At 42.8% G+C, this 21939-nt stretch overlaps 1 protein-coding gene across 15 annotated transcripts in view; it reads right to left on the bottom strand.

Moving 5' to 3' along the window:
• obscn (obscurin, cytoskeletal calmodulin and titin-interacting RhoGEF) overlaps positions 1 to 21939 on the bottom strand; it is a 70661-nt gene that overhangs the window by 36421 nt on the left and 12301 nt on the right. For 12 of the 15 annotated variants that reach the window (XM_023964965.1, XM_023964967.1, XM_023964966.1 and 9 more), the window contains exons 10-33: positions 21652 to 21933; positions 21255 to 21530; positions 20898 to 21173; positions 20535 to 20816; positions 19920 to 20201; positions 19305 to 19586; positions 18492 to 18767; positions 18140 to 18412; positions 15444 to 15710; positions 14380 to 14649; positions 14039 to 14305; positions 13688 to 13954; positions 13504 to 13616; positions 13267 to 13420; positions 13024 to 13185; positions 12450 to 12554; positions 7825 to 8091; positions 6309 to 6578; positions 5947 to 6213; positions 5582 to 5848; positions 5153 to 5419; positions 4802 to 5071; positions 4459 to 4728; positions 70 to 336 (exon numbers count right to left, since the gene is read on the bottom strand). In XM_023964965.1, the coding sequence (XP_023820733.1) occupies positions 70 to 336; positions 4459 to 4728; positions 4802 to 5071; positions 5153 to 5419; positions 5582 to 5848; positions 5947 to 6213; positions 6309 to 6578; positions 7825 to 8091; positions 12450 to 12554; positions 13024 to 13185; positions 13267 to 13420; positions 13504 to 13616; positions 13688 to 13954; positions 14039 to 14305; positions 14380 to 14649; positions 15444 to 15710; positions 18140 to 18412; positions 18492 to 18767; positions 19305 to 19586; positions 19920 to 20201; positions 20535 to 20816; positions 20898 to 21173; positions 21255 to 21530; positions 21652 to 21933 (5979 nt within the window). The remainder of the gene's footprint in view (positions 1 to 69; positions 337 to 4458; positions 4729 to 4801; positions 5072 to 5152; positions 5420 to 5581; positions 5849 to 5946; positions 6214 to 6308; positions 6579 to 7824; positions 8092 to 12449; positions 12555 to 13023; positions 13186 to 13266; positions 13421 to 13503; positions 13617 to 13687; positions 13955 to 14038; positions 14306 to 14379; positions 14650 to 15443; positions 15711 to 18139; positions 18413 to 18491; positions 18768 to 19304; positions 19587 to 19919; positions 20202 to 20534; positions 20817 to 20897; positions 21174 to 21254; positions 21531 to 21651; positions 21934 to 21939) is intronic. The other 3 variants (XM_023964970.1, XM_023964973.1, XM_023964975.1) reach the window with 3 other exon arrangements.

Genomic DNA, 21939 nt, shown 5'->3' with positions numbered 1-21939 from the left:
AGCACTGCAAACAAAGAAATCCAAATTCTAGATCAACAATAAGAGTTTTTCTTTTGGTCCGGCTCTTACCTTTAACCGTCACTTTTGCCATGCTCTTCGCGGTTCCCACATCACACGTGTAGATGTCCGTATCCTTCTCCTCCAGGTCTTTGATGGTGAGGGTTATCACCCCTTCCTTCTGGGACATCACATATCGACTGCCAGCCTTGAGCTCGGTGTGGCCTTTGAGCCATGTTACCGTGGATGGGGTTTGTGCTGTCTCACACTTCAAAGTCACAGAGCTTTTCTCATCTGCTTGGCTGTCCTCCAGGGCCTTAACAAATTTATGGATCGGTTCTGTTGGGTAAAGAAAGTTACAGATTTTTGAACAACTAGCACTGTAACGGAACTTTTCTAAAGAGACATGCTCCTGTTTGTCACTGGCCGATTACCTGAAGTCTGTCAAAAATCTATCCCTTCTGCTGATTTGTGGATAAAAAGTGACCCACCACCATGTATAGTTGTTTAAAACAAATCCTTTCCCAACTTGAAAATGTATGACTTTGCCTAAAGTGACTCCATCATTAGAAGAAGGGATTCTTTGTTTTTGTTTATGCTTCCATGCAGGCTGTACACCACTTGGGTACAAAGCTTATGGCTAATTTTTGACCCGTGATATATAAAAGCATTTGAACACCACAAAAAAGTACACAAGGCCACACAAACTCATACTCTTCTTTCTCTTTCGGCTTTTCCCATCAGGGGTCGCCACAGCGAATCATCCTTTTCCACCTTGAACATCTTCTACCCTAACGTTAGCCAACTTCATGTCCTCTGTTAAGACATCCATGTATCTCCTCTTTGGCCGTCCTCTTGCCCTCCTGCCAGGCAGCTCCATCTCCAACATCCTTCTACCAATATATCCACTATCCCTCCTCTGAACATGTCCAAACCATCTCAGTCTGGCTTCTCTGACTTTGTCGCTAACACAGGCAACATGAGCCGTCCCTCTGATGTACTCGTTCCTTATCCTGTCTAACCTGGTCACTCCTAAGGAGAACCTCAACATCTTCATCTCCGCTACCTCCATCTCAGCCTCTTGTCTCTGTCTCACTGCTACCGTCTCTAACCCATAGAGCAGAGCTGGTCTCACCACTGTCTTGTACACCTTTCCTTTGAGTCTTGCTGGCACTCTTCTGTCACACAACACTCCTGACACTTTCCTCCAACCGCTCCAACCTGCCTGCACTCTCCTCTTCACCTCTTTTCCACAATCCCCATCACACTGAACTGTTGACCCCAAGTACTTAAACTCCTGCACCTTCTTCACCTCAGCCCCCTGTAACCTAACGCTTCTACCTTGATCCCTCTCGTTCAGACACATGTATTCTGTCTTACTACGACTGACCTTCATGCCTCTTCTTTCCAGAGCAAACCTCCACCTCTCTAGCTGTTCCTCCACCTGCTCTCTACTCTCACTGCAAATTACAATGTCATCCGCAAACATCATTGTCCAGGGAGATTCCTGTCTTACCTCGTCTGTCAGCCTGTCCATCAGCATAGCAAACAAAAAAGGACTCAAAGCTGATCCTTGGTGTAGTCCCACCTCCACCTTGAACTCCTCTGTCTGACCTACAGCACATCTCACCACCGTCATACTTCTCTCATACATGTCCTGAACTACTCTGACATACTTCTCTGCCACTCCAGACGACCTCATACAGTACCACAGCTCCTCCCTCGGCACCCTGTCATACGCCTTCTCTAAATCTACGAACACACAATGCAGCTCCTTCTGACCTTCTCTGTACTTTTCCATCAACATTCTCAAAGCAAAAATGGCATCAGTGGTGCTCTTACGGGGCATGAAACCATACTGCTGCTCACAAATCTCAACCTTCTTCCTAAGCCTGGCTTCCACTACTCTTTCCCACAGCTTCATTGTGTGGCTCATCAACTTTATTCCTCTATAGTTGCTGCAGTTCTGCGTGTCACCCTTGTTCTTAAAGATCGGGACCAGAACGCTTCTCCTCCATTCCTCAGGCATCTTCTCACTCTCTAAAATCCTATTGAACAACCTTGTTAGAAATTCCACTGCTGTCTCTCCTAGGCACTTCCATACCTCCACAGGTACGTCATCAGGACCAACAGCCTTTCCGCTCTTCATCCTTTTCAGAGCCTTCCTAACCTCATCCTTTCCAATCTCTGCTACTTCCTGCTCCACAACAACCACATCTTCCTCCCTTCTTTCCCTGTCATTTTCCTCGTTCATCAGCTCCTCAAAATACTCCTTCCATCTTTTCTGTACACTCTCTTGGGTTGTTAGCACCTTTCCATCTCTGTCCTTAATCACCCTTATCTGTTGCACGTCCTTCCCATCTCTGTCTCTCTGTCTGGCTAGCCTGTACAAGTCTTTCTCTCCTTCCTTTGTGTCTAACCTGTCATAAAGCTCATCGTAAGCTTTCTGTTTGGCCTTTGCCACCTCTCTCTTCACTCTACGCTGCGCTTCCTTGTACTCCTGTCTACCTTCCTCAGTCCTTTCTAAATCCCACTTCCTTTTAGCCAACCTCTTCCTCTGGACGCATTCCTGTACTTCCTCATTCCACCACCAAGTCTCTTTACCGTCTTTCCTCTTTCCAGATGACACACCTAGCACCTTCCTACCTGTTTCCCTGATAATCTCTGCTGTAGTTTCCCAGTCCTCTGGAAGCTCATCCTGACCACCCAGGACCTGCCTCAACTTCTGCCTAAATTCCTCATCACCTCTGTTGCCCTCACCAACATGCCCATTAAAGTCTGCTCCAATAACAACTCTCTCTCCTCTGGGAAAACTCTCTATGACCTCATCCAACTCACTCCAGAATCTCTCCTTCACTTCTAACTCACAGCCAACCTGTGGCGCATACCCACTGACTACATTCACCATCACCCCTTCAATTTCTAACTTTAGGCTCATCATCCTGTCTGAGACTCTTTTCACCTCTAGAACACTGTTTACGAACTCCCCCTTCAGAATCACACCTACCCCGTTTCTCTTCCTATCAGCACCATGATAGAACAGTTTGTATCCTCCTCCAATACTACGTGCCTTGCTGCCCTTCCACCTTGTCTCCTGCACACACAGTACATCTACCTTCCTTCTCTCCATCATGTCTGCCAGCTCTCTGCCTTTCCCTGTCATTGTGCCAACGTTAAGAGTCCCTATTCTCAAACCTATGTTCCTGCCTTTTCCCTTCTCTCTCTGGTCACGGACCCTTCTGCCTCCCCTCTTTCTTCCACCAACAGTAGTCAAATTTCCACCGACACCCTGTAGGTTAACAGCATCGGTGGCGGTCGTTGTTAACCCGGGCCTCGACCGATCCGGTATGTCTAAAGTGTTGTGGATGATTCGCATGGTTATTTTGGCAATTTTTACGCCGGATGCCCTTCCTGACGCAACCCTCTCTATTTATCCGGGCTTGGGACCGGCACAGAAGTTACTGGCTTGCAACCCCTGTGGCTAGATTGCCACACAAACTCATACTAATTCACAAATACACACATACCTGCTCACCAACACTCACGCAAGTATATACAAAGCTGTCTATGAAAAAAAAAAAACTATCTGACACATAACACATACTTTATTGCGCAAACTCTATACTCTTACATAGGTGCTATCATAATCATATACAAACACTTTTATTCTCAAACAAACATATTATCAAACTACCAACTGGATGGCTGGGTGTAGGACTGGCGCCTGGGAAAACAGGGCTTGCTATCCAGGTTCTTTCAATTGCCTCCCATTAAGCGATGAGCCAAATCCAGTGTGGGTCCTTAGGCAAGACCTTTCACTCTACTGCCTGACTAACTTTGCCACAAGGGAGCCCACGTCTGGGTCTCCCTGTGCCGGTCCCCAGCCCAGATAAAATGAAGGATTCTGTCAGGAAGAGCATCTGACGTAAAACTCTCTGCCAAAGCACTTGTGCAAAGCAGTTAAAAGCTGTTTCGCTGTGGTGACCCTTGACAGGATGTGCCGTAAGGTGAAAAACAACACACTATCAAACTCCTACAGCCATACGATCAAACTCATAAGAATAAACTGTTGACTAAGGAATTCTAGATTGTTGACTCCTTTTTCTCTATGAATATAATTAATACAGCAGTAATTACTTCAATATTTCTACCATAGGAATAAAAAACTTTTACCATGTTAAAGAAAACTGTTGTCATAGTTGATTTTGTTCAAGAAAGTTAAGTTGTCTTGTGTGACAAATAAAGTACACTAAAAATAGATTCAATTGAGTGAAATTCACAACCGGTTGTTTCAGCACAAGAGATTTTAAGTGTAAAATTCAATTACTGGTAAGCTGTTTTATTTTAGGGCTTTAGTAGGCTGGGTCATTTTTTAACCGTAGGTCAAGGGGAGTAAACAAAATGTTAGGATCACACAAGGGTTGAGACACACAGAGGAACTTTTTAGGTTCTCATTCTTACCTTTTATTTCCAGCTTGGCTTTGGTTGTTGCGCCTCCAACGACTTCACAACTGTATTCGCCGCAGTCTTTGGAGGATACACTGCGGATGATCAGCTTCCTGACCGTATCCTGTTGACTGATCTCATACTTCTGGCTCACCTTTATGGCCTTGCCATCTTTGGCCCACTTAACAGAAGAACCAGCCTGTGTCACCTCACAGGTAAAAACTGCGTCTTCACCTTGAACGGTAGTAACAGTCTGAAGTGCTTTTGATATGGAGGATGCTTTTCCTGTGAAAAAGTGGTTAGTGTAAAAAAATGTTTTTCTTTCCATTGGTCTTTCATTTTGAAGTTCATGACTGACCTTCAACTGTTAATCTTGCTCTGGAGCTCAGGTCCTTGATGCTGAAGACCACCTCACCAGAATCATCAGGGGTGACATCTTTAATCGTCAGCATGTACTTGCGTCCTTGATTGGCTATCTTCACGCGGCCGTCGTTCGCCACAGTTTTGCCGTTGACCGTCCACAGGAAGTCATCAGTGCTCTCTCGAGACAGAATGCACTCAAAGCTGCACGTCTCTCCTTCGTTCACCTCTGTAGATTTCAGCCATTTTGTGATTCCGATACCAATTTCTAGAGTCAAGAGCACAAGCTTTGTTTTTGATCTGTGTGCCGGAACAACTCTTTTTGATTTGAAACTGTGCAAACGCTCACCTCTCACAATGACCTTTGACTTAGAGACCTCCGTACCGAGATCACAACTGTATTCTCCAGCATCGTCTTTGGTCACATCCTTTATGATCAGCCCTAAAGACTTGCCCGTGTGCAGGAGCTCATACTTGGGTCCAGCTTTCAGGACTTTACCTTCTTTTTTCCAAACTGGGGAGACCCTTGGCTTTGATGCCTCGCATGTCAGAGTTATCATGCCCTTTTCCTCCCCAGTAACATCATCTAGTGATTTGAGGAACACTGCACGCTTTTCTGCAGGAAATCAGAGTGGATTTAGATTCAGATCTTTTAAAATACCTCGGTTAGTGACAAAATTTTGTACTTCAAGGAAGTATTTTGTGTGCTCAGACACAAACTTGTAAATATTCTCCAAGAGAAATTTTTTTATATCATAAAAGTTAAAGAATGCGTTACCTTTAACCTTGAGTGCGACAGACTCTTTCACCTTCCGCACTTGAAATGTGATGGTTCCTCCATCTTTTGGCGCCAGGTTTTTCAGCGTGAGTTTGTGGACCTTTCCGTCGTGCGTGATGGTGTTGACTTCGTTCGTGAAGAGCACCTTGTCGTTCAGAAGCCACTGCGCCTCTTCATCTGCATAATTGATCTCACATGTGAAGACGGCATCGCTGTCTTCATCCACCTCAGCGTCGGCCAGATGCTTCGTGATCTTAATTTCCCGTGCTTGGTAAAAAAAAAAAAAATGAAAAAAAGATATATTTTATTATTTTATGGGATTGCATGTTTGCTTTGTTTTGTGCTGTCAAAGGAACACAAAGTACCTTCAACAGTCAGTGTGCCTTTGGACTCAGCAGGTCCAGACAGGCAGCGATACTCGCCACTGTCCTCCTCTGTCAGCCGTTGGATAGTGAGTTGCGCTGTCGCAGCTTTTTGCTTCGTGCTGTACTTGTCTGATGCTGTTAGAAGCTCCTGACCTTTGAACCATTTGACCTCTTTTGGTGTGGCTGAGAATTTGCAGGTGAGTGTGGCGGAGCTTTTCTCCTTTGCATTCACATCAGAGATTGGCTCAGCAATCTCAAGCGGACGCTCTGTACACAGAAAAATAAGCGATCTGTGTCTTACATCAACACTATGGACTCACTTTGCTGACGTGCTGTGAGAACAAACCTTTCAAAACATTTACCTTTAACTGTGAGCTGAGCTGAGGATTTACTTTTCCCAGCGGTGAACTGCACAAGCCCCGTCATGGAGGCTTTTGTCTTTTTGAAGGTGAGGCGATGCATGGTGCCTTCTTTCTCCATCTCAACATCAGGACCCTCCTGAATGGGAACTCCATTCAAAGTCCAAGCAGGAGGTTTGACCAGCTCCATACTGATTTCCACCTCAAAAACAGCTGCAAAGGGCTCGGTCACCTCCACGGAGCTCAGCTCCTGCACAATGCTGATGGACTGTTCTGCAGGGATCGTGGACAAAAAATACCTTTTTGGTATAAAAATTGACTTTTTGCTAATATATTATTATTAAATATAGATATTGAAATTGAAAGTATAACAGGGTAAAACATTAACATTAACAAACATTAAAAATCTGACCTTACGACTCACTAAATCGGAATTATATCTGTGTTTTCCCTTTCTATGTGAAATTTTAAAATAAATAGATTGAATATTTATTCAGGATCCATCCTGAGTAAATATTTGTATCCAAAATGGGAGGATAATTTGGAAGGCTGGACGATTCTCTGAAGCTTATAATGATTTTACATTAGATAATGGCCAGTTTACGCAGCCACTACATACATTTTACGCAGATTTCATGGAGGAAAATTTGCTTGACATAAAGTGAGAAAAGTTGTGGTTTTTGCGCGAAATTCTCACAGATGTCTCACGAGTGAACTACCCTACGTTAAAACCACAGAAGTACTAGCGCATGAACCATGCGTTATTATTGAGCTGCTTATATGCAATTCATTAGTAATTTGTGCGTCAATTACATAATTTGAATGTGACGTATGTGCCGTGTACACAATATAAAAGTTATAAAAAATGGTCGTGGAAAGCCACAAATTTTGCATATGCACCTCATAAAATCATGCACAATTGCGTAGGATTTATGTGATAATTGTGAACAAACTACATAAAATATGCGTAAACTGCGTAGTTTTAAACTGACCGAAAATTTTGAACAGCTCAAAACCGAATTCACGTAAAGACCCGTGGGACAAAACCCTCGACAGACATCCCCACACATTGACCAATGACGAACGCAAGAAACACTTATTGATTACTTATTTCACCCATGTATCACGAAAGACAGAAATTTCATGCATGGAAAATGTGCATGTATGTACGTGGTGGCTGTGTGACCCAGGCCTATAGATTCAAATCAGCAAAACCCCTAAAATGAGCGTAATCATGCGGCCACTGCAGATAAACATACTACAAAAAATAAATGGATTAAATCAGAGAATCTTAGTCAAAATTAGGTTTTGTCATCTATACATAATAAATATTATTAGATTTATTAGGGTTAGCCAATTTATACTTCAACGTAAAGTTAAACAGTTCGTCCATTTAGTAAATATTTCAACAGAAAAGACAAAAGAAAAACATAAACTCCTCATTGGTTCATAGTTTGATGGCCTGTTTTTAAATAAAGTAGTTGTTTGCTGATGGTTTTGTCACCCTGCGCTGTAATACCTTCTACCAGTAGTTTACAGGACGTCCTGTCATCAGTGGCGTCACAGGTGTAAGTCTCTTCGTCGCCAGAGTCCACGTCGTTGATGGTGAGCATTCGGTACACGTCTTCGCTTTTAATCTCGTATTTTTGGCTGGGTTTAAGTTCCGTCTTGTTTTTGAACCACTTCACCCCTGCGCTGGCGCGGGACACGTGGCACTCAAGGTGGACCCGATGTTTGTACATGGCTATCTTATCTCTGAGCTTCTTCACAAACTTGACAGGCAGTTCTATGGTGACAACAACACTGAATGAATGAAATCTACTAAATACAAAACTCTGTGGACCACAGTTACAGAGCCTGAGTGCATTTCAGAACCAATATTCTCCGTTTAACCCTTGTGCTATCTTAGATGACCCCACCCTTACATTGACGTGTTCTCCCTACCATGACAAAGGTGGATAAAGGTGGAAAGATTTCATGTAATCCATGGAGACCAGTGAGGTTCACAAATCATTGAAGAAAAAAGGTTCAGTGCACTGTCTGGTGGGTCTAGATGACCTAGCTCCCAATGGTAAAGTGCCTAGGATAGCACAAGGGTTAAATGATGCCAAAGCCAGCACACATAGGAGCTTCAATGTTGTGACATTCTCTTGAAAAAATCTGTACTCTTTTGTGGATTTAATCACTATGCAAACGGCAGAATGTACATTTATTTAGTGGAATATTTACATGTGAACAATTCTAAGGATCCCTTTTTTCTCTTGAAGTTATAAAGTTAAGTTGTAGTTAAGTCCTCCGAACCACCGTTTCTGGATACATTCATTTTTAACAGTTCAACGTTTAACTGCGGGGAACAAAAGTGAATCCGTAATCCCAGTTTAAGGGATTAATGGGAGTTTAAATAAGACATTTTTGACTTCAGGGCTGTTTCTTTTCCGCATTTACGCAAATAAATAATTAGTTCAATAAAGTTCATAGTGTCTCTATTGATAACTGACTTCGTCGGTTCTTCTATTATCAGAACCAGTTGTGTTTGTGTGAAAAAACACAACTGTGTTTGAGGATAGAAGAACCGTAGAGGTAAATGTATGATTAGGTTATCAGTGGCAGCCCTGATACCTTTGAAACTTCAATATGGTCATAAAGTGTGCTATTAAAACTGATAAAGAACAAAGCAGTGCTTCTTTTCTTCTTTTTAAAAGCAGAGTAGCCCTTCCCATCATCTGAAATTTGTATCTTAAGGCGATGTCACTCAGCTATTTTTTACATTTTGAGCGTATTGCACGGATAAAAATTTGTCATATGTGAATATTCGTGGAAAAAGTGATCAAAGATGTGGTCTTTATGTGAAAGCATCCCAGATGTATTACCAATGAACCACGTTAAAACCACAGAAGAAGTGTGTGGTTTTACAGAGCACGTAGAACATGAACTGTGCACAATTCTTGCGCTGTTTATGTGCAATTCATTAGTGACTTGTGCGTCAATTACATAATTTGAACGTGACATGTGCGGCGTATACACAATATAAAAGTCATACATCGGTGGTACTTGTGTAAACGGTCTGTTTGACATATGTGGAATGTTTGTGGAAAGCCTCAATTTTGCATATGCATCTTGTAAAAATCACGCAAATTGCGTAAAATAAGAAACTTCGTAAAATTTGTCTAAACGGTATAATTATCAACTGACCAAAAATTTTGAACGGCTCAAAACCGAATTTATGTAAAGATCCGTCGGCCATCAACGAATGACGAACGCATGAAACACTTATGAATTACGCATGTATCACAAAAGACCGAAATTTCCTACGTGGATAATGCTCAAAATGTATGTAGTGGTTGTGTGACATACATAGGCTTTGAGAAAATTGGGAGACTTAAACCTCCTTTAGTTGTAGTGATTGTGATAAAGGCTAAAGTTGGATATTGGTTGTAAATCCATTTAGGCAAAAATCGGTCCATACTGTAAGACTTTACTCACACAAGAGACCTAAGCAGAACCTTATAGGAGCACATTTACACCAAGACGTTCAGATTTTAAAAGCTTGACCCAAATGGCAGCGCTATAGTCAGCAAACCCTAATTAAAAATAAATGTTGGAGGACCTTGAGAGATATAAAGATTGAAATAAAAAGACATAAAGCAACTTTAATTTCAGCTTCTGAAAAGAAGACCAAGTGGTGGAAGCTACAGAATGAAGAAACTTGTGAGAAATTTAGGCAGAAGTTGAGGCAGGTCCTGGGTGGTCAGGATGAGCTTCCAGATGACTGGGAAACTACAGCAGAAACTATCAGGGAAACAGGTAGGAAGGTGCTAGGTGTGTCATCTGGAAAGAGGAAAGACGGTAAAGAGACTTGGTGGTGGAATGAGGAAGTACAGGAATGCGTCCAGAGGAAGAGGTTGGCTAAAAGGAAGTGGGATGTAGAAAGGACTGAGGAAGGTAGACAGGAGTACAAGGAAGCGCAGCGTAGAGTGAAGAGAGAGGTGGCAAAGGCCAAACAGAAGGCTTACGATGAGCTATATGACAGGTTAGACACAAAGGAAGGAGAGAAGGACTTGTACAGGCTAGCCAGACAGAGAGACAGAGATGGGAAGGACGTGCAACAGATAAGGGTGATTAAGGACAGAGATGGAAAGGTGCTAACAACCCAGGAGAGTGTACAGAAAAGATGGAAGGAGTATTTTGAGGAGCTGATGAACGTGGAAAATGACAGGGAAAGAAGGGAGGAAGATGTGGTTGTTGTGGAGCAGGAAGTAGCAGAGATTGGAAAGGATGAGGTTAGGAAGGCTCTGAAAAGGATGAAGAGCGGAAAGGCCGTTGGTCCTGATGACCTACCTGTGGAGGTATGGAAGTGCTTAGGAGAGACAGCAGTGGAATTTCTAACGAGGTTGTTCAATAGGATTTTAGAGAGTGAGAAGATGCCTGAGGAATGGAGGAGAAGCGTTCTGGTTCCGATCTTTAAGAACAAGGGTGACACGCAGAACTGCAGCAACTATAGAGGAATAAAGTTGATGAGCCACACAATGAAGCTGTGGGAAAGAGTAGTGGAAGCCAGGCTTAGGAAGAAGGTGGAGATCTGTGAGCAGCAGTATGGTTTCATGCCCCGTAAGAGCACCACTGATGCCATTTTTGCTTTGAGAATGTTGATGGAAAAGTACAGAGAAGGTCAGAAGGAGCTGCATTGTGTGTTCGTAGATTTAGAGAAGGCGTATGACAGGGTGCCGAGGGAGGAGCTGTGGTACTGTATGAGGTCGTCTGGAGTGGCAGAGAAGTATGTCAGAGTAGTTCAGGACATGTATGAGAGAAGTATGACGGTGGTGAGATGTGCTGTAGGTCAGACAGAGGAGTTCAAGGTGGAGGTGGGACTACACCAAGGATCAGCTTTGAGTCCCTTTTTGTTTGCTGTGCTGATGGACAGGCTGACAGACGAGGTAAGACAGGAATCTCCCTGGACAATGATGTTTGCGGATGACATTGTAATTTGCAGTGAGAGTAGAGAGCAGGTGGAGGAACAGCTAGAGAGGTGGAGGTTTGCTCTGGAAAGAAGAGGCATGAAGGTCAGTCGTAGTAAGACAGAATACATGTGTCTGAACGAGAGGGATCAAGGTGGAAGCATTAGGTTACAGGGGGCTGAGGTGAAGAAGGTGCAGGAGTTTAAGTACTTGGGGTCAACAGTTCAGTGTGATGGGGAGTGTGGAAAAGAGGTGAAGAGGCGAGTGCAGGCAGGTTGGAGCGGATGGAGGAAAGTGTCAGGAGTGTTGTGTGACAGAAGAGTGCCAGCAAGACTCAAAGGAAAGGTGTACAAGACAGTGGTGAGACCAGCTCTGCTCTATGGGTTAGAGACGGTAGCAGTGAGACAGAGACAAGAGGCTGATATGGAGGTAGCGGAGATGAAGATGTTGAGGTTCTCCTTAGGAGTGACCAGGTTAGACAGGATAAGGAACGAGTACATCAGAGGGACGGCTCATGTTGCCTGTGTTAGCGACAAAGTCAGAGAAGCCAGACTGAGATGGTTTGGACATGTTCAGAGGAGAAATAGTGGATATATTGGTAGAAGGATGTTGGAGATGGAGCTGCCTGGCAGGAGGGCAAGAGGACGGCCAAAGAGGAGATACATGGATGTCTTAACAGAGGACATGAAGTTGGCTAATGTTAGGGTAGAAGATGTCCATGATAGAGTGAGGTGGAAAAGGATGATTCGCTGTGGCGACCCCTGATGGGAAAAGCCGAAAGAGAAAGAAGAATTTCAGCTTCTGAAGGCTGAAGAACAGAGGTCTCTTAGAATTGTCCACATGCTTCAAACTGTCTGAAAATCACAGGACAAAACCCTTCATGATAAAGTGAACATGGAGATGTTTTTTGTGATGCCATCAGGCCTCAATGAGGAACAACTATACAACTGGATTTTTCCTTCTCAAAGTCTGGAACCAACAATACTTCTGGCTGGGACCATTTTACTGAAATCCTATTGTTGACAAATAAATAAAGGGAGAACTTAAAATGTTGTTTGATGGAAACAAAGAAGGAGAAATCCGTTTGCAAAGATGCTAAAAGCTCAAATGTTGGTTAGGTGGATTCCATGCAAACAAGGCATTTAGTGTTTGTGGTGAAATTAGTGTCAGCACCAAGCAGACGGGTTACCTTTAACTTTGAGTTTTGCAACTGAAGATGCCTTTTCTGCTGTAAATTTAATCTCCCCCATATCTTCAGGGGAAACACACTTAAACAACAACACATAGGTTTTGCCTGGAAAAAAAACAAAGTTAAAAAAAAAGATTTCAAATATATTTAAGTCATTAAAGTCCCACTCCAATCATCTTTTGAGCTACATTAAAATCATTTCCAGTGGTCATTTAATCATTATTATGACATTTTTTGTCAAAATCAAGAAACAAAGCGACAGAAATCCACCAAGGATTCGCCTTTGAATTGTGGGCGGGGCCATTGGCGGGGAGCAGCCCCGTCTCTCTTCTCCTTCCCTTTGCTGAAAGCCCAGAGCAGGGAGCTTGTGGCCCACCCAGCATATTGTCTGTCATAAACATGCTCTTTTGAAATGGCATTATTTCATCTGCTCCAGGTTCACAACAATTTGAATACAGAAATAATCTGAAATGCAATTTTGGGCTTAATTTCTTTATATTTGTTCTCCGTAATCAGAAAAATGCCACAAGAACATGTCAAAAACAGAAAAAAAACATGGTTTTGGGTAACATACCCTCTTGTCTCATCTTGATGTTGTCACTGGCTTTAAGTTTGGCGTTTCCTTTGTACCAGTGGCCCTCCACATCGTCGTGTGAAACTTCACAAACAAAAGTCGCGCTCTCCTTCTCCATTACTTCAACATCTTCCAGCTTCTTCACAACCTTTATATCCCTGACTGCAACACAAATACACACATCCAGTGTTACCGTGGAAGTGTCACGAGTGACGGCTGTTTCCTCTGTGACGCCATCGCTACCGTGAACGCTGAGCTTAGCTGAGGTGCTGTCATCGGCTGTGCGGCAGACATAGGTGCCTGCATCTTCAGGCGTGCATTTGGTGATGATCAAAGTGCGTTTTTGTCCTGAGGAATGAATGCCGAAGTTTCTCCCGGGTTTCAGTTCTAGATCATCCTGGAGAGGAGTTGTTTTTAAACGTCACAAAAGAGACTTTTTTCTTTCATCTCAGAGACTATAATGGAATGCGGATGGCTTACCTTCAACCATCTAACCTCAGCGTTGGCTCTAGAAACCTCACATTCAAAAGCAACCTTTTCCCTCTCTGAAACTTTAATATCCATTAAAGGTTTGCAGATCAGCGCAGGAGGTTCTGCAGAACCAGAGCAAAATCGTCAAAAATTGCTCTATTTCAAAAAGTGTCTAATAGGAGACAGAACTCACCCGTGACAACCAGTTTGCCTGAAGTATGGACTCCTTCTGCCTTAAAGGAAATAGTTCCAGCATCTTCTCTCCTAAGATTAGACAGCGTCAGGGTGTGCTTGTTTCCAAGGACTGCGATCCTGCAGTTTGCTCCAGTCTTCAACTTGGTCCCATCTCTGGTCCATGAGCCCTCAACATCTTCTTGACTGAGCTCTACCTCAAACTTTGCACTCTCTGCTTCATGCGCTTTGGTGTCTGCGAGACCCTTAATGACACGGATCTTCTTCCCTGCAGAAGAAAGGAAAAAAAAACTCAAAAATAAATCTAAAAACAGGGAAAGAGTTAAAATATCTCTTGAGGGATCAGCCGTACTTTCCACGGTAAGCTTGGCCTGAGTTTTATCATCCAGAGTTTCACAAGAATAGAGTCCTCGGTCATCATAGGTGATTCTCTTGAAGACTAGAGCCTGCTTAGCTCCATCGAGACGAATCTCAATGTTTCCTGCAGGCTGCAGCACCACACTGTTCTTCATCCACCTGACCTCATCGGAAGCCTTACTGAGCTCTACCTCCAGTTTGACCTCACTCTGCTCCTCCACCGTCAGGTTTTCCAGCTTTTTCTGGAAGGTCACAGGTTCATCTGAAGAAAGTAAAAGTGGACGCTGAAGATATCACAAACTTTATAATTCTGACTACAAAGATGGCTTTTCTTACGCTGAACTTGCAGAGTTGCTTTGCAAGTTTTGCCTTCTGCATCAACGCTTATCTCGCCGGCATCTTTCTGGGTGACAGAGGCGATGGTGAGTGAGTGAGTCCCTGCGCCGTGTTCAGTCTTGTACTTTGGACCAACGGTGATGGGAACATTTTTGTGGAACCACTTAACACTGGCATCCACTGGCGTTACGGCGCACTTAAAAATGGCGTCTTTTCCCTCCGTGGCAACAACATTGTTCAGCTTGGTGGTCAGCCTCACGAGTCGTGGCGCTGAAAGCAGGAAAAAATGCTAAATTAAAGTTTCTATTTTCTGCAATGATGGAATAAAACTAAAGAAAAATGTGTTTGGATCAGAAGTAGCAGTCACAAATTCATGGGAAATTTAATTTTTATATGTTTATTAGCCTAAATAAAAATTTAGCAGATCGTTAAGATACAAACGAAGTTAGTTTTTACTCCTATGGCATAACAGAGAAGTTCAATGTGAGCTTCATTATTTTTATTTATCACAGCATGTTATTGTAGCCTATATGTTCATTTTAGAATTGAATGGAATATCTTTATTTATATAGCAGTTTTCACAAAGAAACACTCACTGCTTTACAAAAAGAAGGCATAAAATCATGAAACAAAGCACAGAGTGGTAGTAATATTTACTTATTGTGTTAAATATTTGATTTATTGTATGTTCTGCTTCATTTTTTTTTCTTTAGAATTGTGTTTCATTTCTAAAGTGTAATGCTAATTTTTATCATCATTATTTACTTTTTTTTGTTCCTGTGCATTAAATCAGGTGATGGATTATGTTCCGATGTCTTTCGCGCTTGTTCAAGCAGAAGACGTTGGTGTTTCGTGTGCAGGTAAAGAAGGCGCCTGAGCTTTCTGTCTGCACCCCCCAATATGCAAAGACATGGAAAGTGCACAAATTTTACCTCTAAAACTACTTTTTTAACCAAACCCCAAAATGTAGTATCAAATGGCTTTAGTGTCCGTTTAAAGCTTTGTTCCATTTTCAAAATATTTCATAAATGTTTCCAGCTTTGAACCAAACATTCATTAGTTACCTTTGGTGGTAACTTTAGCAGAAGTCTTGTCACTTTTACAGTCGCAGCTGTAGTCTCCTTCATCTTCTTTCGTCATGCCGGTCAGAGTGAGAGCTCGCTTTGCACCATCTACTCCGATGCAGTGCCTGCCCCCGGGTTTGATCTCTTTGCCGTCATGTTTCCAGACAACATCGCCCAAGGCCTTGTTTAATTCACAAACCAGGCTAAGTGTGCCGCCTGACTCCACTGAAGCAGCTTTCAAAGGAACAACAAACTTCAAAGCTGCATCTGAAGGGGAAACCAGCAGAGTTCCTCATCAGAGGTCACTTGAACATGCAGGGAGGCGTTTTAGGACAGTGTTTTTCAACCGTTTCTGAGCCACGGCACACTTTAACCTTAAAAAAAATCCCGCGGCACACCAGGATCCCAAAATTAAAAAAAAAAAAAAAAAAGGAGAAACTCATAGTCTGTATTGATCTACAGCCCCTCCACAATCTCACATGCATTTTTTAGATAATTGTTGCAGAAAAAGCTGGAAACTGCAGCTGTTTTTTTCTAAAAGATGCAATAAAAGTTAAGTTAGAAGATGTAAAAACAGTTTGATGTGTGTTCGTTGATTTCAAGACGTTTAACAACAGATCTCCTTGAGCGCTGTCACTCTCACAACCCAATGCATCATGGGAGATGTAGTGCATAAAACGGCCGGCGGAGATCGCGTCTCTGAGCTTCCTTGTTTTGTTCACTTGTTCCACGGTCTGATACCGGATTCTGTGGAAAGCTGCACCGATAAAGACGAGCTTTAGCTGGTATTTATGTTAGAACTGAGCGACTTTACGAGCTAAATCAGGACAAGGAAGTGAAGACTTTAACCACTTCTGATTGGTCAGACTGATGACATGTGATTAAGCTCCCCAAGAATGATTGGTGGAGACAGTTAAAGGGGCGGGACTTTTCCAAAATACAGCCGGAGTTGCAGCTGAATCGCGGTACGTCATTCTTATCAAAATGCAGTGGCGGTTCTACCCTGAATTACTCCCCGGGCGAGACCCTCCCCCCTCGCCCCCCCCCCCCCCCCCCCCCCAATAGAGTCACTTTGTCCATTTATTGTAACTGAAAATACAGTTAGGAAATATTTAATAAACACAAATAATCTGAAATAAATATTATAAACTACAAATCACACAAATAATACACTAGAATAAATGTAACTGCAGCACTAAGAACAGAAAACACTAACTAAAACCTAACCTTTGTGGCCTTCCTGATGCAAGCTTGTCAATAACGTCATCATATGAAATCTGCTCCCCCCCTGAATGATTGATACTAACAACAGCAGGTTAGTGAGTTGCTCCTGAGACATTGGTGATCTCAGGTATGACTTGATCAACTGGAGTTTTGAAAAGCTAACAGCAGCAGCAGCAACATGCTACCATCACAGCTTATTTAACATTATGAACTAATATACAACAATAAAACACAACAAAAACTTTGTGTTACAGCAGAGCAGACAGACACACGAATCATAACTAATGTAACAAGTTAAGGCAGAGCAAACATTTAAGAATAAATATCTTAAAAATGACGTTATTTGCAATATTTGGGCCTACTTCAGTTTTGGTCATGGTAGACCAAACAAGAGATTTTTCCTCTGCAACGTTGTTGTTGAAGGGCAGGTAGCATTCGAATTTAGAAAACGTGCATCTAGTTATGCGATATTACCCTTTTCTTTGTCTCTTTTCTCCTCTTCTTCTCTTTTCTTTCTAAATTGGGCACCAGCTTTGACCTTTTTTCTCCATATTTCAGATGTTTTTGCATTTAGCATAAATGTCCTGACATAGGTATCAAGTCTGTCGACTAAACCAACTGTCATCTAAGTGAAGAATTTTTTTTGTTTTCCCATTTTTTATTTGGGCATTTCACACAAAAATAACCAAAAAAGCATGATTTTTTTATACCTTTTTTATACCCGCAGCCCCCCCCCCCCCCCCCCCCCCGTTCGTCATACATTTCCAGAAGGAGCGCGTGCAGCTGCACCCAGGGGCGCCAATTCGCTACATGGCGGCGCAATTTTTATTTTTATTTTTTCATCAAGCACTGAGCCGCGGCCCGCGACCGTTGCCCCCCTGGAAGAAGATCCAGCCAGGTTTGCGCATGCGTTTTGCGCTCCGTGCTCACCTCTCAGCCTGCATCCTTCACCCCGCGCCCCCTCCCTTCTCCTTCTTCACCCCGCGCCCCCTCCCTTCTCCTTCTCACACACATTTTGCGTCTACTTCTCAAAGACAGCAGGGAGCGCAGCTGCGGGGCGGGGGCGCCGCCAGGTTTCAGGCTGTTACAAACTCTGTGATATAAGTAAACCAATAGTGATGCATAAAGTATTTTACAAGAGCTGAGCCGCTGGCGCCGCCCCTCCGTCATTTTTCCGCCCCGGGCGATCGCCCGTATGGCCCGTGCCTAAAACCGCTACTGTCAAAATGTCTTTAATAAAATAAAATAAACGCAAAGAAAAAGTATTTTTCGATCTTTTATATTCCTAACTCCTCAGTGTTTTATCAGGGCCTGTTTGGATGAACAGAGAGCTGAAATCCTGGAGATGGGAAATGTTTAATTTTTCAGTTAATGAGGGCAATTCCCCACGGCACACTTGACCATCTCCCACGGCACACTAGTGTGCCGCGGCACACTGGTTGAAAAACACTGTTTTAGGAAACTCGGCTTACCTTGAACCTGAACCTTGAACTCCACTTTGTCATCTGAGGTCTGACAGGAGTACGTCCCGCTGTCTTTGGCGTCTGAACATTTCACCGTCAGAGTCCGGGAGAGGCCATCTCTTTTCATTTCATACTTGCCGCCCTCCTTGAGCTCCACCTCATCTCTGAACCACCTGACGCTGCCGCTCTGTGCGGTCAGCTCAGTGGCCAAAACAATGTTTTCACTTGCTTCAAAAATATATTTCTCCTTAACGGACTTCTTCTGGAACTTGACAGCCACATCTTCAAGACATTTCAGATGCTATATGTAAAAACCTTTAGCTCCGGATAAAAGAAAATAACCTGATAAAACATGTATTACCTGATAACTTTAGTTTGAAATCCAACTTTTCACTCCCAGCTTCACATGTGTATTCTCCAGCGTCTTTCTTCTCCATGCTGTCAATAACCAGCATGCGGCTTTTTCCCTTTGACTCTGCATGAACCGTCTTGCTTGAAATCAGTAGTTTGTTGTCCTTGTACCATTTGACCTCTGTCTTCACATCGGCCACCTCGCACTTCAGGGTGACTTTTTCAGAGAGCGCGGCCTTCACCTCCTTCTGAACAGAATCTTTGTTGGAGAAGGCAGACGCAGATTCTAAAAATGAGATAAAAGAAAATTAGATGTACACCCTACCATCAACTTTTTATTTTATTTTTATTCCTTTAAGTAAAATTATACCTTAAATGACAACATTGAGGACATATTACTTACCTAAACCTAATCTGAGGATTATGTCAAATTTTGAATAAAAAAGTCTGAAAAATATGAATCAACTCAAGCAATACAGCTGAGTTATGTTTAAAGCCTTTGATTGAATTTTGTTTAAATGTTGCCCTAAGAATGAATAATAAAGCCACGGAAGAAAAGCAAAAAGGAAACACTGAAATATTTCCCCTAATTTATAAACATTCTTAATGATTTAAAGGACCGCAAAATAAAACCATTTTTTGATTGTTCTCATGCTTATGTCCTTTTCCTTAAAGAGACGTTATTTAAAAACAAATAAAAGATTATTAAATTACAACAATAAACAAGTAAAAAAATATGGCTTGATGTGGGGATAATTAATAATGGCCCTCACAATTTTTTTTTTTAACTTGGTGTTTTTTTAGGGTTACAGCATTTCCTTACCATCCAGGTGTATTTTAAAAGTCATCTTCTCAGTTCCAGCCTCACAGCTGTATTCTCCAGCATCTTTCTTCTCCACGCTGTCGATGACCAGCTGCCGCATCTTCCCTTTAGACTCTGCATGAACCGTCTTGCTGGATGTCACCAGTTTGCCCTCCTTGAACCATTTCACCTCCGTTTTGGCATCAGCCACCTCGCAGGTCAGAGTGGCGGTCTTGGAGAGCGTGGCCTTCACCTCCTTCTGGACTGACTCCTTGTTGGAGAAGCCAGATTTGGGTTGACCTTCTGTGGAGGTAAAGAGAAATAAAACAGTTTTGCTATCAAGACTTTATGATTTGCTGGTTCCATCTTTAATTTTTGGATTTTTACCAACAACCAAGCAGTAGCTGCTGAGGGGAAACAATACATGTTCCTAAAATAAACTTCAATATTTAAGCTAAGACGTACTGAATTCCAAAATAAAAGTCTGACTAAAAATATAGATAATAGGGTTTTTTTGAGGAAAAGACAAACAAAAAGCTTCCAAATTTTACCCAAACCAGCTAATTATAAAATAATATATAAGCATGTCAAATACAATTTCTGACCTTTATTATTGAAAACATTGCATGTCCTTACCATCCAGGTGTATTTTAAAAGTCATCTTCTCAGTTCCAGCCTCACAGCTGTATTCTCCAGCATCTTTCTTCTCCATGCTGTCGATGACCAGCTGCCGCATCTTCCCTTTAGACTCTGCATGAACCGTCTTGCTGGATGTCACCAGTTTGCCCTCCTTGAACCATTTCACCTCCGTTTTGGCATCAGCCACCTCGCAGGTCAGAGTGGCGGTCTTGGAGAGCGTGGCCTTCACCTCCTTCTGGACTGACTCCTTGTTGGAGAAGCCAGATTTGGGTTGACCTTCTGTGGAGGTACAGAGAAATAAAACAGTTTTGCTATCAAGACTTTATGATTTGCTGGTTCCATCTTTAATTTTTGGATTTTTACCAACAACCAAGCAGTAGCTGCTGAGGGGAAACAATACATGTTCCTAAAATAAACTTCAATATTTAAGCTAAGACGTACTGAATTCCAAAATAAAAGTCTGACTAAAAATATAGATAATAGGGTTTTTTTGAGGAAAAGACAAACAAAAAGCTTCCAAATTTTACCCAAACCAGCTAATTATAAAATAATATATAAGCATGTCAATTACAATTTCTGACATTTATTATTGAAAACATTGCATTTCCTTACCATCCAGGTGTATTTTAAAAGTCATCTTCTCAGTTCCAGCCTCACAGCTGTATTCTCCAGCATCTCTCTTCTCCACGCTGTCGATGACCAGCTGCCGCATCTTCCCTTTAGACTCTGCATGAACCGTCTTGCTGGATGTCACCAGTTTGCCCTCCTTGAACCATTTCACCTCCGTTTTGGCATCAGCCACCTCGCAGGTCAGAGTGGCAGTCTTGGAGAGCGTGGCCTTCACCTCCTTCTGGACTGATTCTTTTTTAAGGAAAGCCGACTGCACCTGCGTGTCTGGGCAGACCACAAATGTACACGACAGTATTTTGTAACTGTCAGCTTTGGTTTGGTGAAAGGGTTTGGTACCGGTCTTACCTGCCACCTGAAGTTTAAAGACCAGCTTTTCAGTCCCAGATTCACAGGTGTACTCTCCAGCGTCCTTCTTGTCCAAGCCGTCGATTACCAACTGGCGAATCTTCCCCTTTGCCTCGACATGAACAGTTTTACTGGAAGTGATGAGCTTTTGGTCTTTGTACCATTTCACTTCAGTGTTGGAATCAAACACCTCACAGCTGAGAGTGGCCTTCTGGGACACATTGGCTTTCATCTCCTTCTGGACTGAATCTTTGTTGGAGAAGACCGGCTGCATCTCTGATGGAAGGTTTATGACAGCAAATCAGTACATCAGACAGGATCCTAAAAAGCTTTGTAACATTCACCCTCTACTTTTACCTGCTACTTGGATCTTAAAAGCCATCTTCTCTGGGCCAGCCTCACAAATGTACTCTCCAGCATCTTTCTTCTCCACGCTGTCTATCACCAGCTGACGAAGTTTTCCTTTTGATTCAGTGTGAACAGTTTTGCTGGAGGTCAGCTGCTTGCCATCTTTAAACCACTTGACCTCTGTTTTGGTATCCGCAACCTCACAGCTTAAAGTGGTTTTCTGGGAAACGGTGGCTTTCACTTCCTTCTGAACCAAGTCCTTGTTGAGGAACGTTGGTTGAACGTCTGAAAGATAAATGAGAGTTTCACCAAAATTGTCACTAAAATGATGTTCCTGTCAAAGTGCTTGACTAATACCAAGAACACGACCAAGAAAGGAGATGCAAAACAAATCAACAGGTTCTACCTGACACAAGGATCCTAAAGGAAAGCTTCTCCCCTCCGGCTTCACATGTGTACTCTCCAGCATCACTCCTCTCTGCTTTTTCAATCACCAGCTGACGGACAGCCCCCTTTGCCTCTGGGTACACCGTCCGACTTGACCCAAGCAGCTTGCCGTCTTTGTGCCATTTCACCTCCATCTTGCAGTCAGACACTTCACAGCTAAGTGTTACTTTCTGGGAAAGAGTCGCCCTCACCTCCTTCTGGACGGACTCTTTGTTGGTGAAAAAAGCTTGGGCTTGAGCTTCTGAAA

The sequence above is a fragment of the Oryzias latipes genome, chromosome 17 (assembly GCF_002234675.1).
Source record: "Oryzias latipes chromosome 17, ASM223467v1".
In the NCBI taxonomy this organism is placed as follows: Eukaryota; Metazoa; Chordata; class Actinopteri; order Beloniformes; family Adrianichthyidae; genus Oryzias; species Oryzias latipes.
The sequence above is the reverse complement of the archived record's forward strand: the minus strand, read 5'-3'. Positions and strand labels throughout refer to the sequence as shown.